The following is a 22060-nucleotide window of genomic DNA, read 5'->3' as shown; positions in this document are numbered from 1 at the left end:
AGATTAGTCGAAGTCGATTCAGTGGTTAAGGAGTTGTGGAACGTACATACATATATACAATAATTTTCTATAAATGTTTAGATAACGTACATTTATTTGAAAGGAAATACAACATTCTCTCACGTGGACGTAAAATAAAAAACAAACTATAGTCGGAGAACACTAGACCATTAGATTAATCATGTAAACAGAAAATATTCAAAGAAGAGATGCGCGATTCGTCACACGTTTGTTTAGCCAGCAGGCGTGTGTCATTAAAACGGTCAGCGAACTGTCGTGGGACAAGCTACAATAAAGACGTTGAACATCACGGAGGGCCTAATCTCAAAATCCCGAAAGCCCACGTTGCAAACCAGTTTAAGAAACGTACATCGTACTACTACACACGTCACGCGTAGCGTCCACGACGCAGAAATTAAAGAATTGTTCCGACATCCGATCTCCCCGTGTTTCATCCGCGAATACAATGGGAAGGAGAGGGAAAAATTATACTAGTACACTATATACTCTCCGCCTACGGTATATGAAGTCTCGTGGAGTAAGGACGTAAATGTAGATTGTTCACAAATTAATACACTTTTCTTCGGCTTCAGTTCAGAATAGGCATCTATGAGAATAGGCTTATTTAAGAGATCAACACCTGATTTTCGTAAGTTTCTAACAGAATTGGATAATGTTAGAGATAAACGCCTAGCATGCTAAAGATGGAACTTTGTGAAGTACCCCATCTTATCAATAGTATCCAGATCGCTATTAGTGGACATTAATATGTGGTATGTTCATCCTTTGCCTCTATGACGGCTTGAACTTCACTGGGGACACATTTAATGAGGTATTTTAGTGTCTGTGGAGGAATGGTAGCCCATTCTTCCACAAAAGTCGAAACGATAGAAAATGATGTTGGACGCTGGTGTCTGGAGCGAATTCGACGTTCTAACTCATCCCAAAGAACGGTCCTCTGGGCTGGGACTCTGGGCAGGCCAGTCCATTACAGGAACATTACTGTCTCATATATAATTATGATAATTTCATGTGGCTAATGACCTGGTGCAAATCTTTTTATTCGACGCCATTTCGACAACTTGCGTGTCCCTAGCCTACCCCAGTTATCAAATGTTGCTGCTTTATGACAGGCTGCACTGACATTTTAATACAAACAGTCATCGTGCCCGAACTGTTCCTCTACTGCACACAGTACACAGTGTTGTAAAATGTGTTCATGTTCTTCTGCATTTAGTGTTTTCTTAAGCGCAGCCTAACTACTAAGGACACGCCCGTTCCACAACATCATGTCCTCCGTGCTTCTCTGTTGGTACTATGCACGATGGCATGTTAAATTCTGGAATTCACCAAATCCAAACCCTTCCATCGGATTTAGTGTCATCCATCACCCCAAGTCACTCGTTTCCAATCGTTCACTGTCCAATGGCATCGCTCTTTACACCACTTCAAGCGTCGCTTATCCCTGACTACAGAAATCTTTGGCTTATGAGGAGCTGCTCGACCATTGCAACCATTCTTTTTAAGTACCTACGTACAGTAATTTTGCTAGATGAACTGCTGGCAGCAGTTTGATACTCAGGAGCTCTTCAAATGTGTGTGAAATCTTATGGGACTTAACTGCTAAGATCATCAGCCCCTAAGCTTACACACTACTTAACCTAAATTATCCTAATGGCAAACACACACAGCCATGCCCGAGGAATGACTCGAACCTCCGCCGGGACCAGCCGCACAATCCATGACCAGGAGCTCTTCCTTACGCTGATTACATGAGCTGTTTTAGCACTATCCTCGGCAAATCCCGACAATCCTTGTTCGTAAGTAATGAGTACTGACTGGTCTTGTTTTAGCTGTGGCTGTTCCTTCTCGTTTTCGCTTCACTATTTACGTCATCAACAATCGACTTGGGCAGCTTTACAAAGACTGAAATTTCTCTGACAGATTTTTTACGAGACATCCAGTGATTAGTTCACGTTCGAAGACACTGAGCTCTGCCGACCGGCCCATTCTGCTGCTACTGATTCTCTACTGACAAAACAGTACTTCCCGCGTTGCTTTATACTAACGGCTCTGCCTCTAGTGACACCTAGTGTTCAAATCCGCACTACATTGTGTTGCCCGCATATTTACATGATGATGATGTTTGGTTTGTGGGGCGCTCAACTGCGCGGTTATCAGCACGCATACAAATTCCCAACCTTTGCTCAGCCCAACCTCGCCACTTTCATGAATGATGATGAAATGATGAAGACAACAAAAACACCCAGTCAACTCGAGGCAGGTGAAATCCCTGACCCCGTCGGGAATAGAACTCGGGACCCCGTGTTCGGGAAGCACCAACGCGACCGCGACACCACGAGCTGCGGACTCAAATTTACAGTCAAATTGTGTATTTGTAGTGACAATATACGTGACTGTGTTGCTTTAGTTCCAGATAATCTTGGAACATTAAGAATTAAATAGATAAACATAAGACGGTTAAAGATCTGCCGTGATGTGTACGTAAGGAAGTAGAGAAATCTGGAACGCGCTAGAAATCCGAGTAATCCGGTACGGAGGGAAACCACTCTTCGTTAATATTCTGGAGCTGTAGCTTGTAGGAACCGCAGCTGCTATTACAGTGCAGATTATCTGCTTTCTGAAACACACAAGGCATTTTCGAGTAGCTTTCTCATTGCATAGGAGCACAATGTAGTACCCCACGTCGAGCTGAACTTCAGCACAGAAAGCAACGATGAGGAGGACATAGCGAAAAGTATGTCCTGGATTTTCGGAACAAACTGGAGACCTGGAAAGTTGGGAATGGCGATTTAGGGTGTAAGAGAAATGTGAAGCAAATGTCACTCTAGAAACGCGGTTGTCCTAAATAAAACAAAGAAATCTGTATCGTAGGGGCACAAGAAAACGATAGAAAGAGTCAATACGCAGCTGTTGGAAGATCGAAAGGATGCACTCGGAGATATCTTGAGGAACTATCTCCTAACATGGATGCAAAGAAGGGAAAGTATTTATTGCAAGGGGAAAACGAATTACATGTCGAAAGTTGCTACCTGGAAAACGTCTCGTTTCCCAGTCAGTGGAGAGCTGTTTCACTCGCTCTCCTCGATCATCTCTTTATCATAATGCTTATTTTGTTAATGCTAAATCCTGTCGACAGTAGCGTTATCGTGGACTGATTATGGAACGTTGTGTTTGTTTATATGGCACAATACAATATGTGGTGAAATTAATTTCCTTGGTTATGCATTAGAACAGCACAATCAGATGAGAATCTGGAGAGAAAGGAATCATTTAGTTTTTTAAAAAAATGGTTCAAATGGCTCTGAGCACTATGGGACTTAACATCTGAGGTCATCAGTCCCCTAGAACTTAGAACTACTTAAACCTAACTAACCTAAGGACTTCAGACACATCCATGCCCGAGGCAGGATTCGAACCTGCGACCGTAGCAGCAGCGCGGTTCCGGACTGATGCGCCTAGAACCGCTCGGCCACAACGGCCGACATTTAGTTTTATTTGCACTATTTAGTGGCCGTTGATTTAAAGAATCTATGACGAATATTCAAACAAAAAATTATGTAAGAGATCATAGAAGATAGCAAGTTATCTACAGTTCTCCTCACGTATGTATGCTACATCATCTCTTTGAACATGATGACTCGCCTTTAAAATAACTGACTCTCCATAAAAGTCAAAGGAACAGACAAATTAATCAATGTAATCACCACATAACGGTTTATTTCTTAATTTTTTACAATAACTCATAGGTATTATGTCATGCACGCCATAGGGAAGAAACCAGCGCCTATAGAAAAAATGATATGAATTTAACCGCCCAAAGAGCGAGGCACCAAAGCAAGGTTGGTACCTCATAACGCAACCACAAGAGAAGATAGTCGCTCAAGCCGCAACGACGAATGGGCGGCACCGGCGTAACTGCTCGCACAAACATTTCGCTACGCCACCGTAAAGGCTCCTCTACTTACGCCCGAGCAGAGCACCGCTCAGCCACAGCCCACGATCGCCTACTAAGACGACGGCGTTGTCTTCTAGTATGCCAGTTGTGTGATCAGTGTATTAGACCGAACTCTAAGTGAAAGTTATTGTTAAGCGTACTCTGAGTGAGAGACTTGTATTTTGTCTCCACCAACCGATACATTAACGGTCAGAAGCAGTTGCAATTACGCATCACAATCCTGTGGAAATCGACTGTACAAAGTTAAGTAAGTCTCATTATCTATGGTGTAATAAAGTGAACTAAAAATATTATGTTCTATATTATCAATTCGATCGCATCCCAGAGGAAATCAAAAAACTCGCCCTTGTACCGATGAGTGTATTTTCGTCTGGTACGATAAATTCATTAATTTAATGAAATGAGGATACGTATGCGACAAATTTCATTTCAAACGATGGCTGATCAGCTCCTTACTAAGGAATTTTCCCTGATTATATGGAGCATCATTGTGGGAACTAAAGCATTCTAAAAATTAATCGGATTTTTGAGTGAAAAATGGTATTACTGAAGTCACTCGTAGATAGTGAGATGAGTAGAGACGGCGCGTTAGCTCAGTATGGCCGTGTGAGTACGTGACACACTATACAAACGTTCGACCGCCGATTAGGTCTGCGATTTGTGTGTTAATTACCGCTTTTTTGTCTCTGGTAACGCTTTCTGTACCTGAAAAGTACCACCATATCTCTTCTCTCCCATTAAGATACAGACCCTACATAAACATTTGAATACACTCCTGGAAATGGAAAAAAGAACACATTGACACCGGTGTGTCAGACCCACCATACTTGCTCCGGACACTGCGAGAGGGCTGTACAAGCAATGATCACACGCACGGCACAGCGGACACACCAGGAACCGCGGTGTTGGCCGTCGAATGGCGCTAGCTGCGCAGCATTTGTGCACCGCCGCCGTCAGTGTCAGCCAGTTTGCCGTGGCATACGGAGCTCCATCGCAGTCTTTAACACTGGTAGCATGCCGCGACAGCGTGGACGTGAACCGTATGTGCAGTTGACGGACTTTGAGCGAGGGCATATAGTGGGCATGCGGGAGGCCGGGTGGACGTACCGCCGAATTGCTCAACACGTGGGGCGTGAGGTCTCCACAGTACATCGATGTTGTCGCCAGTGGTCGGCGGGAGGTGCACATGCCCGTCGATCTGGGACCGGACCGCAGCGACGCACGGATGCACGCCAAGACCGTAGGATCCTACGCAGTGCCGTAGGGGACCGCACCGCCACTTCCCAGCAAATTAGGGACACTGTTGCTCCAGGGGTATCGGCGAGGACCATTCGCAACCGTCTACATGAAGCTGGGCTACGGTCCCGCACACCGTTAGGCCGTCTTCCGCTCACGCCCCAACATCGTGCAGCCCGCCTCCAGTGGTGTCGCGACACGCGTGAATGAAGGGACGAATGGAGACTTGTCGTCTTCAGCGATGAGAGTCGCTTCTGCCTTGGTGCCAATGATGGTCGTATGCGTGTTTGGCGCCGTGCAGGTGAGCGCCACAATCAGGACTGCATACGACCGAGGCACACAGGGCCAACACCCGGCATCATGGTGTGGGGAGCGATCTCCTACACTGGCCGTACACCTCTGGTGATCGTCGAGGGGACACTGAATAGTGCACGGTACATCCAAACCGTCATCGAACCCATCGCTCTACCATTCCTAGACCGGCAAGGGAACTTGCTGTTCCAACAGGACAATGCACGTCCGCATGTATCCCGTGCCACCCAACGTGCTCTAGAAGGTGTAAGTCAACTACCCTGGCCAGCAATATCTCCGGATCTGTCCCCCATTGAGCATGTTTGGGACTGGATGAAGCGTCGTCTCACGCGGTCTGCACATCCAGCACCAACGCTGGTCCAACTGAGGCGCCAGGTGGAAATGGCATGGCAAGCCGTTCCACAGGACTACATCCAGCATCTCTACGATCGTCTCCATGGGAGAATAGCAGCGTGCATTGCTGCGAAAGGTGGATATACACTGTACTAGTGCCGACATTGTGCATGCTCTGTTGCCTGTGTCTATGTGCCTGTGGTTTTGTCAGTGTGATCATGTGATGTATCTGACCCCAGGAATGTGTCAATAAAGTTTCCCCTTCCTGGGACAATGCATTCACGGTGTTCTTATTTCAATTTCCAGGAGCGTAAGTCAGAATTCATAGACTGTATAATGGCAAAGCGCACGCCACCTCCAACAGGGTCGTATCTCGTCAGTCGCTGCAGTGTTCAATACAGCCTCCAGGTTGAAAACAACTTTGGCTCGTTATAGCTACAAATTACCGGTGATTTTATTTCGCTCATCTTCAGTAGCATGCGATATTACCTTTGAACTCACAGCAATGCACTCATGCACGCCTTGGTGTTAGCATGCTTTTAAAGCAGCGAAACCTTTCAAACATTTTCCTCCACATCGTATACTTCTCGAAGAAACTATGCCGCTTTAGCCTGTTTCTGCACTTCCCAGAATTATTAAAAGAATAATATGCCTTTCTGCGGGAAACCTCAGTAAGGATACAAATAGTAATAGAAAGTAAGATCATGAGGCAAGTAGATAAATTTAAAATTTTCGGGGCCATGCCAACGTACAGAGAAAACATAAACCAAAAACAAAAACGAAAATGAGAAATTAAATTACGTAAACGGTACAATTAGAAGGTCTCACCAGAATAAAGTAAGAACAGAACCTCATCTCAAATTTTATTAAATATATTGGTACCAATTACTGCATGGCAGTGAATCTTTAACATCGACAAAAACTAAAATGAGAGTACAAGCCAATAAAATTAAATTTCTCAGGAATATAGCAACATAAACGAAGTTAGATTTGTAAAAGAAACACAGATATAACGAAGGAATTGAAAATACGTTACGTAAATCGGAAAAAGGTAAAAACAGACATCGCGTCTGTTGCGAATGGAGGAGAAAATATTGCCGCTGTTTTTTTGGCAATATATTCCGCAAGGTGAAAGATGGACTAAAAGACCATCAAAACGATGTAAGGACCACATGTAGCTGCAAGAAGGCCCAGCTAAGTCTAATGCGTGACAGACGAAGAAGAAGAAGAAAGAAAGGGCTTAAAGTTCTGCAGATCAGAAGCGTCCCTGAAACCGGTTGCCGTATTGAATTCAGCCCCCAGTGAAACACAGCATCGTTACGGTCAGTTTCCAAAGAGGGCGCACACACCACGGTTTATGTTATAATCTCGCCTTATATTACGCAAATAGTTTCAAAAATAACATCCATTCGCCAACCGCCGGTATAAGCAGACGCGTGGATCCACTCAAACAGAGTGTATCAACAGTTAGTTCCACAGTATAACTAGCTTGCCCCATTACAGCATCAACAGCATCGGGATTTATCAACACTCGCCGCTCAAAGGAGCCCAACTGGACAACGTAAATGTTATACACTCTAAGAAAAGAAATAAAAAGAAAAAATCGAAGTTCCACGAAGGGATTATCCAAGTAGCACGTACGTGTACATGTCCAGACAATCAAATGATTACAATTTCAGAAAAATAGGGTGATTTATTCAACAGAAAGAGCTTTACAAACAGAGCTGGTCCATCTCTGGCCCTTATGCAACCAGTTACTCGGCTTGGCATTGATGGATAAAGTTGTTGAATGTCCTCCCCAGGGATATTGTGCCAAATATTGTCCTGGTGGCACGTTACATCGTCAAAATTCCGACCAGTTGGTGGGACCTGCCCATACTTCTGGAAATTTTCTCAATTGGGGAGAGATCTGGTGATCTAGCTGTCCAAGGCGTGGTTTGGTAACCACCATAACAAGCAGTAGAAACTCTCGCCGTGTATAGGCGGACGTTATCCTGCTGAAATGTTAGCCCAGGATGGCTTGCTATGAAGGGCAACAAAACAGGGCGCAAAATATAGTCTACGTACCACTGTGCTGTAAGGCAGCAGCGGATGACAACCGAAGGGTCGTGCTACGAAAATAATTTCACCGCAGAGCGAAACTCTTGGTTGTCGGGCCATACAGAGGGCCACAGTCAGGTTGGTATCCTACTGCTGTCCGAGACTCTGCACCTGGAAATGGAGACATGCTCGTGAAAATGACTAAAAATTTGAAAAAATTCTTTGTCTATAGAAAAGATCATTTGATGCTGATTTCAGAAGTGTGTAGTTTATGGACATTATCATTTTCCGCTCGTTCTAAAATTGAGGTTGAACGTAATGTTGCACAGGGGCCACGCCCGTTTGCCAGTTTGAAGTGCGTCGGAATACGTGATGCATTATTTTGTTCTTCTGTTTTTTCCGCCATTAGTTACGGACCGTTTACACAGGTGTATTCTAGAAGGCATTGATTTCCGGAACCAAAGTACAGGCATGTCTAGAAGGCTATGGTTCGAATGTAAACAAAGATCGGAGAACATATGATTTCTGAATTTCATACCCGTGTGGTTTTGTAGTTATTGTGTGTTGTTTTATTTCTGTATGTGTGTTTCCTGTGCTACAGTTGCCTAGAGTAAGGAAATTTAGCCCCAAACGAAAGTTTCGCGGCAATCAGTTGCAAACACAACCGAATAATACACATCAGTTGCTTCAAAAGTCGCCCGTGGAAACTGTGTTTACAGTCAGTGCTTCTAGACGTAAACTTTAGCTTTCTGAATGAAATATGAACAAGCCTAGTAGTATTGTGAGCAGCAATCGCGATGGAAATGTTATTGTGAAACTAAATACGCTGTCAAGACTTTTGAAGAGTGCTGTGAAATGTAAGTACTACAATTGTGAAGATAAGATTGACGCTTCTGAGGACATTTCAGCAAGAAAGGATCTTTCAAGTCGGTTACTGACTGCCTGAAACTCGTATAAGATGCACAGTGATGGTATGACATCGCCAGTAACTAATAGTCGACTTTACAGTGTAAATATTCAGCTTTCTTATCCAATCGTTTTATTGGAAGGGGAAGGAGAGCTACCAAGGCTTTTTGTGCAGTGGTGGATTTTCCTCCACTTCCACTGAGGTTTGACAGATACAATAAATTAATACATAATGCTTTATGTGGTGTAAGTGAACATTGAATGTAAAGAGCACCAGAAGAAGCAGTAGGCTTGTCTGAGAATACAGACATCGTAGCAGCATTTGATAGGTCTTAGCAGAAGAGAGGTCATACTTCTCTGAATGGGGTTGTAACTGCTACATTTATTGAAACTGATACTAGATTATGAATGTCTAACAAAGCACTGCCAGGGTTGTTCAAGTAAATTTATTGGGACCCATGTTTGTGTAAAGAACTTCGATGACTTAAGTGGAAAAATGGAGTTCTAAACATTTTTATAAGGTCAGAGGTCAGCCGTGGTGTGGGGTATGGAGACTGTAAGGGACACACTACTGTTGTTAATAACAGACCATATGGGGACACTCTGATAGGAAAGCTTGGATGTGTTGGGCACGTCCAAAAAAGAATGGGAGCTCGGCTGGGAAAATTATGTAAAGACTTGAGAGGAAAAACTCTGTCAGACAGAAAACACATAAGTGGTCCAGATCGTATTACAAAGAGTAAAATTGTTTCTTTGACTCAATATTATGGACTAGCAATAAGGAGAAATGTAGGAGATTTGGGCAACATGAGACGACCTGCTTGGGCGACATGGTTTCGCAGTTTTAACAGATGAAACCCCACAACATGGTTTGTGTCTAAAAGGGGAAGATTTTAGGTGCAGAATAAAAGATCCAAAAGCTTTATATGGGATAAAATACCCAAAACTGGATTTGTTGGGCTGTCAGTGCTGAAAATTGGTGTAATGGATGCAATAATTACATTCAATGAGGGTGCAATTTCAAGGATCAGTGTTATGAAGAAATTGAACATCCAGACGGGAAGGAATAGGACTTCAGATCTAACTTCTATTGATAAGCTGCGGGTAACCGAAGCAGAGACAGCTGCAGAAGCTGATACCAAGGAGTCAAGGATAAAGAAAAGAATGAAGAGTATGGAGGATAAGGAAACAGGAGGACAACTGGAGTATGCAGCTGGAATGTTCTACACGAGCATAGTGGTAAGTTATTAAATCTATAAATCTTCTTTTGCGATATACCGAAAACTTGGATTTTCACCATTCAAGTACACTTTTCTCCTAAATGTTTGAAGTTAAACTCACAAAAATTGGTACAGGTGTTTAGAATGACCTCCTTTCCCTTGCCTACTACCTCCTGAAAAGTTTATAGCATGATGATGACGTCGGTGATACTTGAGCTATTTCTGTAGTAGTTAAATAAATTATTTGTATTTTTCACAGATCAGCATTAGGGAAGGAAATTGGAGTCATAAAACACTTACGTGAATTTTGTCTGTATTCTCTTTTTCCAAGCTGTGCACTCAGTGGTTCCAAAGAAAATAGTACCGCAGTGAAATAGTGCTCCGTTTTTTATACTATTATAAATATTGTTGTCAGTACCAAAATATAATAAATATCTCAATGATTGTTTTGGGAAATGGTCTGACTAATGACCCTAATTGTGTGTAAGAATTTTGAGCTATCACTCATTTACTCATCAACTGCACTATGAGGGTGAAGATAATGCTAAAAATGCAGCCCGTTCAGGGGCGTGTCCCCTTAAAATCTGGTTTCTAAATATTTTTATCACCATTATATAATCAGTCTGAAATATTCCTGTTTGCCCAGGTCTCTTTCAAGTATACAACCTTCTTTCATGACTCTTAAACCAAGTTCTGATAACTATGAAATGGATAATATCAATAAATTAGAGTAAAGACGTTGTTGCGAACGTAATTTGAAGTAGTTGTGTACAGATGAAGTGACTTGCATTTCTGGCTCTTGCAGCCAGTGTCACTTTTTAACTAGCTAACACATCCTACGAATTGGAGCAGGAAGCTGACTCCATTAGGAATTGCTCTTCGTTGTGTACAACCACAGAAGTTAGGTGGTTACCTTTATGTAATCAAAGTGACACCTACGAAGCATTTCTGCATGATTAGATCCTGGGGCAATATGTCCTTCAAAACTTACAGCTTCGTTACTTATCACTTGTTGAAGAAAACGTCAAACAGAAATTTGTAACAGGGAAAAGTGTGTGTCGCCAACGTAGTGATTAAGAAGTATATAATGAAAACAACTGACAGAAATATTTAAAACATAATAGAGTTGTGAACGGTCTGAACACTTCGTGCATTTTGTGAATAAAACCATGAATTCCCTTAATGTATGTCTATATTTATAACTTAGTTTCCGCTGCTGTCGTCATCAGATCAAAAATTAGAAACAACGGTGTGTCAGTATCAATAAAACCTATGTCTGAACGCAGTGTCAAGTTCCTGCATTGGCGTCTTGTTACTGATGATACCCCATGGGACTGATGCGCGCTGGCAGACAGTAGAGTTCAGAAAAGCTGAGTATTGGTGGGCGACGCAGCTAGATTGCAGATCTGGTCGGCAGTCTGTAGAAAATAATATACGCCGTGACGTGACACTAGCAGCACTCACATATAGAAAAGTTTTTATTTTTTGTTCATTTGTGTGTGAAAACAATGCCTTTTATTGAAAATAATTCCTCGTCCTGATGCATATGATAATTATGTAACAGCCATTCGGGAGTCATCTCACAAATCTATTCCACGAGAATGCCATACAAATTACATCCCTGGACTTAGCGAAAATGGTAAAACAGACAAATTGGGCATAAGATTCAGGGGTAAGAACATCTAGGAACGAGTAAGCTCTCAACAATATTTTGCGATAAAGAGCTGAAAAAGCTATACAACAATGTAATAATAAGAAAGCAGTTGAATTACACGACGAACGAATATAACAGATGGAGAAATTCGGACCAACAGCACGGAGATATTTGTAGGATTCCATAGAAACCGCTTAAAACGGACCATTATTCAAAAATATGGGGAAAAAACAAGTAATTGCTATCGTAAAAATGGGAAAAGAGCCCTGTGATTTTCAGAGCTATGAGCCTTTCTCATTACAATGCCATCGTTATATCTGAAAGTATTCAGTGCAAAGTCGAACGGCACGGTTGGTTTTCCTGCCTCCAGAGGATCATTTCGGGTGGAGAGTCACGTTGGAGCTGCGAGATAGCAGGCTGCGTGGGCGTGCCGGGAGCGCCACTGTGGCTGAACTGACAGCAGCCATAGTTAAAAGTTTCCCACCCAGGTCTGGGGAAGGATAGTAGGCATAATAGTCAGTCAGCTGCAACAAGTGAAACCAGTAGCGTCTTCTGGAGGTCAGCGCCGTCGCTGCAGTGGAAGCAGTAAGCCTGCAGTGTATCGCAGCAGTTGAAGTGTGGACTGGGCTTGAAGGTGTTGTGTGTCGCTGCAGGTAGAAAAACAAGTGAGTCCTTGGCAGAGCCAAGAGTAACGGCATCAAGAAATTGGAGTGCTGTGTTATTGATTGTCAGCCAGACGTCACTACTGTCTGCTTTGCGTGTGGCTGCTGTGGGAACACAACAGCATGGTGGAGTGGTTCATGTCTTTTCCCGGGTAGATGAAGACTGATCTCAGTCGAGGCAGAGAAAGGGGCTTCTGCGTGTCAAGAGGAGCACTACCTGAAAGCTGCTGCAGCTGACATTGCACGCTGGTGACCGAACGATGGATACAGTATAGTATTTGAGTGGTGCATTGGGTGTGTCTGTTACACAAATTCTGCACAGATGTTCATGGGTGTCACGTGACAGGTTGTGGTTGTTTATTGACGGCACGAAGGAGTGCAAGTGGTTGCATTGTGAGCAATAGCAGTTCTTACATGAAGTGAGCATGATTAACTTATTCTCCTAAGATATATTGTTTACCTACGTCAAGAGCACCACTACAGTGAATTCAACTTGGTACTTGTTCTATGTGAGTCATCAACTGTGGTGTTGTATGAGAATTTATTAAGATATATGTGTAGGTAGTTTAGTAGATCGTTGCATGTAGCTTGTTGTGGTATCTGTCTGGTGATAGTAATAGGAGTAGACCAATATACAAGGTGTTACAAAAAGGTAGGGCCTAACTTTCAGGAAACATTCCTCACACACAAAGAAAGAAAATATGTTATGTGAACATGGGTCCGGAAACGCTTACTTACCATGTTAGAGCTCATTTTATTACTTTTCTTCAAACCACATGAATCATGGAAAGGAAACACACAACAACAGAACGTACCAGCGTGACTTCAAACACTTTGTTGCAGGAAATGTTCAAAATGTACTCCGTTAGCGAGGATACATGTATCCACCCTCCGTCGCATGGAATCCCTGATGCGCTGATGCAACCCTGGAGAATGGCGTGTTGTATCACAGCCGTCCACAACACGAGCGCGAAGAGTCTCTACATTTGATACCGGGATTGCGTAGACAAGAGCTTTCAAATGCCCCCATAAATGAAAGTCAAGAGGGTTGAGGTCAGGAGAGAGTGGAGGCCATGGAATTGGTCCGTCTCTACCAATCCATCGGTCACCGAATCTGTTGTTCAGAAGCGTACGAACACTTCGAATGAAATGTGCAGGAGCTTCATCGTGCATGAACCACATGTTGTGTCGTACTTGTAAAGGCACATGTTCTAGCAGCACAGGTAGAGTATCCCGTATGAAATCATGATAACGTGCTCCATTGAGCGTAGGTGGAAGAACATGGGGCCCAATCAAGACATCACCAACAATGCCTGCCCAAACGTTCACAGTACTGTAGAGCAACGAGTCGCATGTCAACACAAGCACCGAAGTCAACATTACCTTCCTTCAATTGGGCCAACTGGCGGTGAATCGAGGAAGTACAGTACATACTGACGAAACTAAAATGAGCTCTAACAAGAAAATTAAGCGTTTCCGGACACATGTCCACCTAACATCTTTTCTTTATTTGTGTGTGAGGAATGATTCGTGAAAGTTTGGCCATACCTTTTTGTAACGCCCTGTATAGTAGTGTGCTATTATCCTAGTTAAGTCAAAAATTGTTTTGGCATCTTACGGTTTTCTTCTGAACTTGTCTTAGATATGATGACTGGTCATGGCGATGTAAATTGTTAAAATTGTTACCCAATTATGTATATTAGGATAAAATTGAATTTTATTCTTTTACTTATTGCAAGACATTTTTGTGTTGATTGTGTGCAGCTCTACTTAACGATCTGCATGGACTATAGAAATATTTTGTTTCAGTGAAGGTGTATTTATATTCTGTTGATGCTAATAAAATAATTTTTTAACTGAGCTACATGTTAGCACAATTCTCAGCCTAAATCCCACGCTGTAATCGGTAGCAGAATGTAGTTATGCATTGTGTTGGTGTGGGCGTGGTCCGATAGTAGTTGTGCCTTGCTTTTTTGTCTGCCGTTTCAGTCAAGATAGCCAGATTCATGCTGGGTTTGACGTGGCTGCACAGGAGTAGCTGTCGTGGATGCTGGCTGTTCATGGGCTACCCGTTGCTAATGCGGTATCAGAGCAATCCCAACAGGTTCATCACATCATAGTTGAGGCAGTGCAGTTGATGGTGGGACATTGTTAGGGCTCAATTAGTTCTCTTTTCCAGTTCGTCATGCTTCAGGGGGACTTATGCTGCATTTTCTGTTTTCTGGAAGTTGAGTCATTCAACTAAGGCCAAATGTATGGACCACTGTCTTGAGCCAAGCAGTATGTGCTTTTGCCGCGATGTTGTGTTGTCTGTTGTTGTCAAGGAGATCAGGTTTGTACCATGTGTGGTGGACTAGCATAGTGGTATGTATTTGGGAGGAGTAACTGTGTTTTCCATGTGGGATAGGCAGAGCAACCCCACTAGGTATATGTTTGGACAGGGTTTCTTACGAGCATAGTAGCGCAGTAATCATGGCTAGTTGCAAGGTTCTGGTTGTGTGTTATTTATTGTTGGCATAACAGAAAGTGTTGCCGTTTTGTGTGGCTAGACTGTGAAGGCAAGACCAGGGACTAACACTTTTAATATAATAATGTATATGACTGTATAATGCCTTGGTTAATGTGACTAATTGTATAATGAGAGCTTTTAAGGTGCCTGATTGTGTAATGTGATATGAAAGCATGGCATGCAGTAGCCATCCATGAATGTGATTGCCTTGCTATTTTCAACCTGATTTAGTGCAGACTTCTTGTCTCATCTGCTGGAAGCGGAACAGGCAAAAATTTTTGGGTGGGAGAATGTGCCATGTCGGACAACACTGTTGCTTTCTTCACTTCCAGAGACATTTTGAGTGGAGTGTGACGCTACAGATATGAGGGGTTGGACACTGCAGCCTCATGATTACTGGGAGTGCTACCTTGGCCGAGAGGCTAAAATGGATGCTCGGTGAAGTGGTCAGTTAGCTGCACCAACTGAAACCAGTATCATTTTCTGTGGTGCACATGTGGTGCATCACTAGGTGTCAGACTGGCGCAGTAGTAGTGGACTGATTGTGTCAAGGTGTTGTCAGTTTCTGCCCAGAGACTAACAAGTGAATTCTTGACACAACCAGAAGTGAGTGTCTTGAGAAACTGGTGTGGTGTGGTACTGTTAGCCAGATGTCACAATGGTCTGCTTGGGGCATCAACACCACGTGGACAGCAACCCTATCAGTCGGTTGGTATCTTTTCCATGGTGGACAGACAGCAGTTCTAGTCGGGGCAGAGAAAGGGGTTGGCCGGGAGGCCCCATCCGGGGAACTTCGACCGTCGAGAGCAAGTCTTATTTCAGTCGACGCCACACTGGACGACTTGCGTGCCGGTGGTGAGGATGAAATGATGACGAGGACAACACAACACCCAGCCCACAATTTAACTTTAAAAGTGTGTATGTATGTATAAATTTCTTGTTTCCTTGTCCGAAACTGTAAATTTATAGAATCCTATGGGCATGATACTGAGTAAATAAATACACGTCGCTTCTGGACAAAAAGTTATTTAGGGTGATTGAAATAAATGGAATGCCCTGTGTAAGGAATAGGAGTGGAGCCAGTCTTGAACCCTGTGGGACTCGCTTCGCGATTTCACGACACCTATTTATATTTCCTCTCCATCAACATTGTTAAATTACTCAATACTTCTTTTTGCATCGATTTTGTTAAGTATGACTGACAATGATGAAATAGATATCAGGAGACAGGTTCAGATGGAAATAGGTTGCAGTAGTTAGACAGAAATGAGACTTCCACAGTTACACAAGGTCGGTCAAACACTGTTCAACATTGTCTCCACATACGTGTACACCATCTCTGCTCTACCACACTCGTCTGGAATGAGACACGCCGAATACATAGAATACATAGAAAGAGGGATCCTTTATCGTATGGTTATATGATAGCAGAACTAACACTAGCAGCAGTTACTTCTTTAAAATATCTGGGAGTATGCGTACGGAACGATTCGAAGTGGAATGATCATATAAAATTAATTGTTGGTAAGGCGGGTGCCAGGTTGAGATTCATTGGGAGAGTCCTTAGAAAATGTAGTCCATCAACAAAGGAGATGGCTTACAAAACACTCGTTCGACCTATACTTGAGTATTGCTCATCAGTGTGGGATCTGCACCAAGCCGGATTGACAGAAAATATAGAGAAGATTCAAAGAAGAGCCGCGCGTTTCAACACAGGGTTATTTGGTAAGCGTGGTACTGTTACGGAGATGTTCAGCAAACTCAAGTGGCAGACTCTGCAAGAGAGGCGCTCTGCATCGCGATTTAGCTTGCTTCTCAGGTTTCGAGATTGTGCGTTTCTGGATGAGGTATCGAATATATTGCTTCCCACTACTTATACCTCCCGAGGAGATCACGAATGTACAATTAGAGATTCGAGCGCGCACGGAGGCTTTCCGGCACTCGTTGTTCCCGCGAACCATACGCGACTGGAATAGGGAAGAGAGGTAATGACAGTGGCACATACAGTGTCCTCCGCCACACACCGTTGGGTGGCTTGCGGAATATAAATGTAGACGTAGATGTAGGACAGACTAACGTGGAGATGGACCCAGTCTTGCACCCTGTGGGATTCATTTCGCGATTTCACGACAGACATTTCTATTTTCTCTCCATCAACATTGTTTAAAATTATTCAACACTACTTTTTGCATCGTCTTTGTTAAGTAAGACTGACAATGATGAAGTAGATTACAGAAGACAGGCTCAAGTGGACGTAGGTTGCAGTAGTTAGGCAGGACAGACTAAAGTGGAGAGCTTAGGCTTCGTACTGACGACTACAACACTTTCGTCCGTATGAGTATGTTTGCACTTGCGGTACGAGGAGCAGCACAGTGCGGCAAAGCTATTAGCGCCGCGCGACAGGTAGTGGCTGAGAAGGGGGGAGTGTCCCCACTCCGCAGGCCGGCGCAGCGTCGTGTGTGCAGGCGCAGGCGGTCGCGTGCAGGCGAGCCGCGCTCGGCCGAGCGGCGCCGAGCCGAGCCGAAAGCGCGATTTTAAAATATAAGCGCCACGGCGCGAGCCGCGCGCCAGTGCCCGCCCCGGCGCAGCGGTGAAAGTGTGGGTAGTGCAGCGCAGCCATGCCGACCTCCGCGGGACACCTCGCCACCGTGAGTACCTGCGCCGTCCAACTGCTCTCTGTTACAACTCGATCGCGTCACCGCCTGCCTTACGCTATCTCACAAGCTCGTGACGCATTGCCAATGCAATTACGCATCCTAATTAAACTTGAGCCAAAACCGTAGGTTATCAGTTCGCTCAGTAACTCATTGTAGCTTTTCTTAATGTCGCAGCTCATCACAGAATTTAAAGGCTTTGAACCAGTCACTACGCAAACGTCATTTAACAACTCGTCTCACGTGTTTAAAATGAAAGCGACATCTGGCATTTTTCTTCTAGCGTCTTATAAGCAATGGATGTCAAAGATTATTGTGGCCTACTGAATGTAAAGGTGTCCTGAAATAACCAGCACATTATTTGTTGTCAAGCCGTAGTGCAGCTGTACCACGCCATTCAGGAGCTTATGATGCACCGGGTGTCCAAATGTGCTATTTATTTAATTGTAAATTCTATAGATTAAATAAATAGCGTATTGGACCAACTGATGCTTCATGATCTACGTACTGAACTCTGTGCATTCGTTTCTAAGCATAATTTTTAACTGCACGGCAATCTGCTTTCGCGTTCGCTGTCTGCCATGGATCAACAGGTCGTTGTAAATGTTGTGGTCGATCCTCTAATTGTAGCGAATCTAGGCAGTCGTGCACTTTCGCCATTGCTTGTTGTCCCTAAACGATTTTTATCGACATTGTCACCAGCTCTTGACAACGACGATACCACAACAAGAAACTTTCTACGACTTACCAAAATATTCATCTCCAATTTGCATTTTTTCGTGAAATAATAAAAAAGTGTGGTCAAAACACCGGTAAAGTTATTAAACTGTAGAACACTTATCTGACTATATAAGCCTTACCGTCAGTGACTGTAATTATCGACATCGAGTAAATCTGCTGCTACACTAAACGACAAGTACAAGGGTCGGAACTTATAGTGGCAACTATTGATTTGCAGCTCGTACATAATAGATACGTGTTTCAAAGTAGTCACCAGCATTGTCTATAACCCGTTGCCAGCGATTTGGAAGTCGTAGGATACTCTTGAGAGTGCCAGTTGTGTTGACAGCTCGAACAGTGCGGTCTATTGCCCGACGAATTTGTAGCAGATCTGAAGCGAATGCCGTGAAGTGTTTCCTTCAGTTTAGAAATAGAGTGGAATCTACGAGGGCTTAAGTCAGTGGAGTGCAGTAGATGGGATAGCACTTAACAGTCCCATCAGTCAAACAAATCAGTAACAGCTTGCACTGTACGTGCTTGAGGATTGATGTGCAAAATGATGGTCAGGTCCTGCAGAAAGTGTCATCACTTCTGTTTCTAAGCTGTTCATTTTTGGAACACGAGCTACGACCAGCTTAGAGAGAGGACCTGACCATCATTTTGTAGGACAATGCTCATGCACGTACAGTGCAAGCTGTTACTGATTTGTTTTACTGATGGGGCTGTTAAGTGCCATACCATCTACTGCGCTCCCCTGACTTAAGTCCTGCAAAGTTCAACTCGATATCTAAACTGAAGGAAACACTTCACGGCATTCGCTTCATAACTGCTACAAATTCGTCAGGAAACAGACCGCGCCGCTCCAACTGTCAACAAAACTGGCACTGCTAAGAGTATCCTACAACTTCTACATCGTTGGCAACGGATTATACACAATGCTGGTGACTACTCTGAAAGTCGGTAAAACTTTGAAACGCCTATCTATTTTGTATGAGCCTTAAATAAATAGTTGCCACTATTAAAATTCCAGCCCTCGTATGTGATTTCCACATACTGTCTGTTAACAAAACACTGCTACTTTATGCGTCTGCCATTTTCCAAGATTCCGTTGCTTTTGGACACTACTCATAACTTTATTCTTGAAAACACGTCCGTAGAGTGTATCATTAACCTCACCTTATCGAACAGTGTCAAAAAATTGTCTAATTTGGTCACTCTTCTGCCTGTCTGCTCTTCCTGTTTGTAAACGTGTGTGAAAAACATATTTACCACAAATTATGATGCTGATTTTCTTGTACACGATTTTTTCTTAATATTTGAGATTTTAAGATCCATTCTAATTTCACCTGCAGCCAAAAAAGTGCCTACAGCAATGCTTGTTAAAATGTTAGACCAGTAGAATGTAAGTTAAACGGAATGATGTGTATAAATACATCTACAAAAGCATTAGTTCCAGTTTAGTTACAAACACACTGTAAACAAAATTAATCATATATCACTTAAATTATTACAGATTTCATTAACAATCTTGAGTGGTGGCAGCGAAAGTGGATTTCTGTGTAGGTCTCGTTTTCCACGTAATTAGAGTGTTCGGATTATTCGCTGTTCGTGATGTGGATCATAATTTGGCTAAGATTGGCAGGCTAGATTACCGCATTAGCAGCATTCACAAAGTTGGTTTTTCTTTTCCTTCGAGTAATTTTCCACATTCAACACTCGTCCAACTAAACATTATATGCTAAAATCAGTGGCAATGAAGTGGGTGGGGGCTACTGATAAGCGAGTGACAGACGTTAGACAGGCTAGGTCGTTTACGGGCTGTTCTTTGCACCTAAATTACAGTCAATAGGAGAAACAATGGAAGGCGTAAGAGTCGATGAAAACCGTTTTAGGGGGTCTGGGGTTTTGCCAGTGACTTTCACACAGCACGTGGCGCACCCAGTCTACAATCGAGCGTTTCAGATCATTCAGCACTCAGCGGGCATGCTCCCAGCTCGGAACGATCTGATATCTTCCGCACCATTTACTCCGGCTGGAAGCCGGCGGGCAGTTTCCAAATTACGTCGTTTCAGTCGTGACGCGCTGTCGCCGGTTGCTTATGTCCCAACACTGCTGAGTTATCGCGTTACTAGCCGCAGCTTATCGAATGAATCATTAACTGACCGATGAGAATCGTATTAGGCTTGCCTCGGTACATTCCTTGTGGCTCAAGCAACACTAAACCTGCTGTGTTGGGGGATAAGACACTGTAGTAGATAGTCCCACTGTTGCCATCAACGCTTTGCCAGAAGTGAGCGAGTAAGGTACAGAATATCACGATATATGGAACTATTAACACTACTTCGAGAATTCAGACTTTTTAGCCTCACTGAAAGAAGACCGCTTCAGTGTCTCCACCATTACCTGTGTCGTGAGACCACAGTCTTAGCTATAGGAGCTAAAATAGCAAGAGAATTCCTGTTGGCGTAGCCGTCTGTAAGTGAACGTAACCGTAATACTCAGAAAATTTCTTCGTCTACTGTTACATCTTCGTAAGTCACGACGCTGTATGTTACGAAAACTGCCCCGTGCTTTTCCTTTCTTTCATCTTGAGCTGTTAACTGACTTCTTACTTGCAAACGAATTCCTATAATTCCCTTATGCAAAGCAGTACAGTGCCTGTTTTGAATGTTGTTCACAAAATGTGAAGGTTGGGAATCATGTACAGCCGTAAGAATAGTTGAGTAAAAAACAGCACTTTCGTATCGTGAAATTACAAAATAACTCTGGTCTCAGACTATGAACACAAGATTATTTTTGCTTTAAACATTATTTTTGGAGCAGCAGTACCTTGCTATAAAATTGCATTAATCTATTATTACTAAGCGGTGCGTGTGACAGTTTCGTTTGTCTAACGCCCTTTTGGAGAGAAATGAACTTCTCGCGGAGGTTGCTACCTAGCAAAAATTACGGTGCCACATAAGAAATGAAAAGAAAACTGTTTGCAAGTGATGACGCATAGCGTGTTACAAGAAGCAATCGACACGTGTCCTACACTACGAAGTCCTATGACAGAAAACTACCATTTGTCAGTGTGTGAGAGGCTAATCCCAAACTTAACTCGGCAACAATAGCATAAGTTGAAAGTACACTGTTAAAAAAAAAAATAGGGGAACACGACTTTGGGTGTCTAATATACTCCTGCCGGCCGCTGTGGCCTAGTGGTTCTAGGCACCTCAGTCCGGAACCGCGCTGCTGCTACGCTCGCAGGTTCGAATCCTGCCTCGGGCATGGATGTATGTGATGTTCTTAGGTTAGTTAGGTTTAGGTAGTTCTAAGCCACAGTCCTTAGTCATTTGAACCATTTTACTAACATACTTCACTGGTCAATAATTGGGGACTAGTTGTGTTATCAGATTAGACATTAATCTTTTTACAAATGAAGTACACATCAAAACATCATTACACCTTCGATCTTTTGCATAAAAAGAACTGAAATATCAAATAGGCGACGAAAACAAAGTGGAAATAATCATTAATCTCGCCATGCTGGGTGCTTTTCAATGGACTTTGAGAGCTTCCATAAGGAATATGCCCTCCGTGAGCGTTTATCACTATTTGACACCTATGCAGCACACTCGGTTTAAGTCTACAGAGGTCACCCTGTGATATCTGTCTCAGTCGTTCAATGAGAGTTCTCGGAGAGACTGTGGTGGAACGCGACGACCAGAAACACGTCTGTGAAGCATGTCCCACATAGGCCCGACGGGGTTAGGTCGGAACGGACCGCCGGCATTCCATTACTTTAATGTCCAAGCTTCGCAATTCATCCCTGCTGACGTCTGCCAAATAGGCC

At 43.4% G+C, this 22060-nt stretch overlaps 1 protein-coding gene across 6 annotated transcripts in view; it reads left to right on the top strand.

Moving 5' to 3' along the window:
* Nucleotides 1-17230: 17230 nt before the first annotated feature.
* LOC126285410 (protein spaetzle 5) overlaps nucleotides 17231-22060 on the top strand; it is a 310585-nt gene continuing 305755 nt past the window's right edge. The window contains exon 1 of one of the 6 annotated variants that reach the window (XM_049984767.1): nucleotides 17231-17499. In XM_049984767.1, the coding sequence (XP_049840724.1) occupies nucleotides 17470-17499 (30 nt within the window). In that variant the 5' untranslated portion in view covers nucleotides 17231-17469. The remainder of the gene's footprint in view (nucleotides 17500-22060) is intronic. The other 5 variants (XM_049984769.1, XM_049984766.1, XM_049984770.1 and 2 more) reach the window with 5 other exon arrangements.

This window comes from Schistocerca gregaria, chromosome 8 (genome assembly GCF_023897955.1).
Source record: "Schistocerca gregaria isolate iqSchGreg1 chromosome 8, iqSchGreg1.2, whole genome shotgun sequence".
Lineage (NCBI taxonomy): Eukaryota > Metazoa > Arthropoda > Insecta > Orthoptera > Acrididae > Schistocerca > Schistocerca gregaria.
This window is presented reverse-complemented; position numbering and strand designations above follow the sequence as displayed.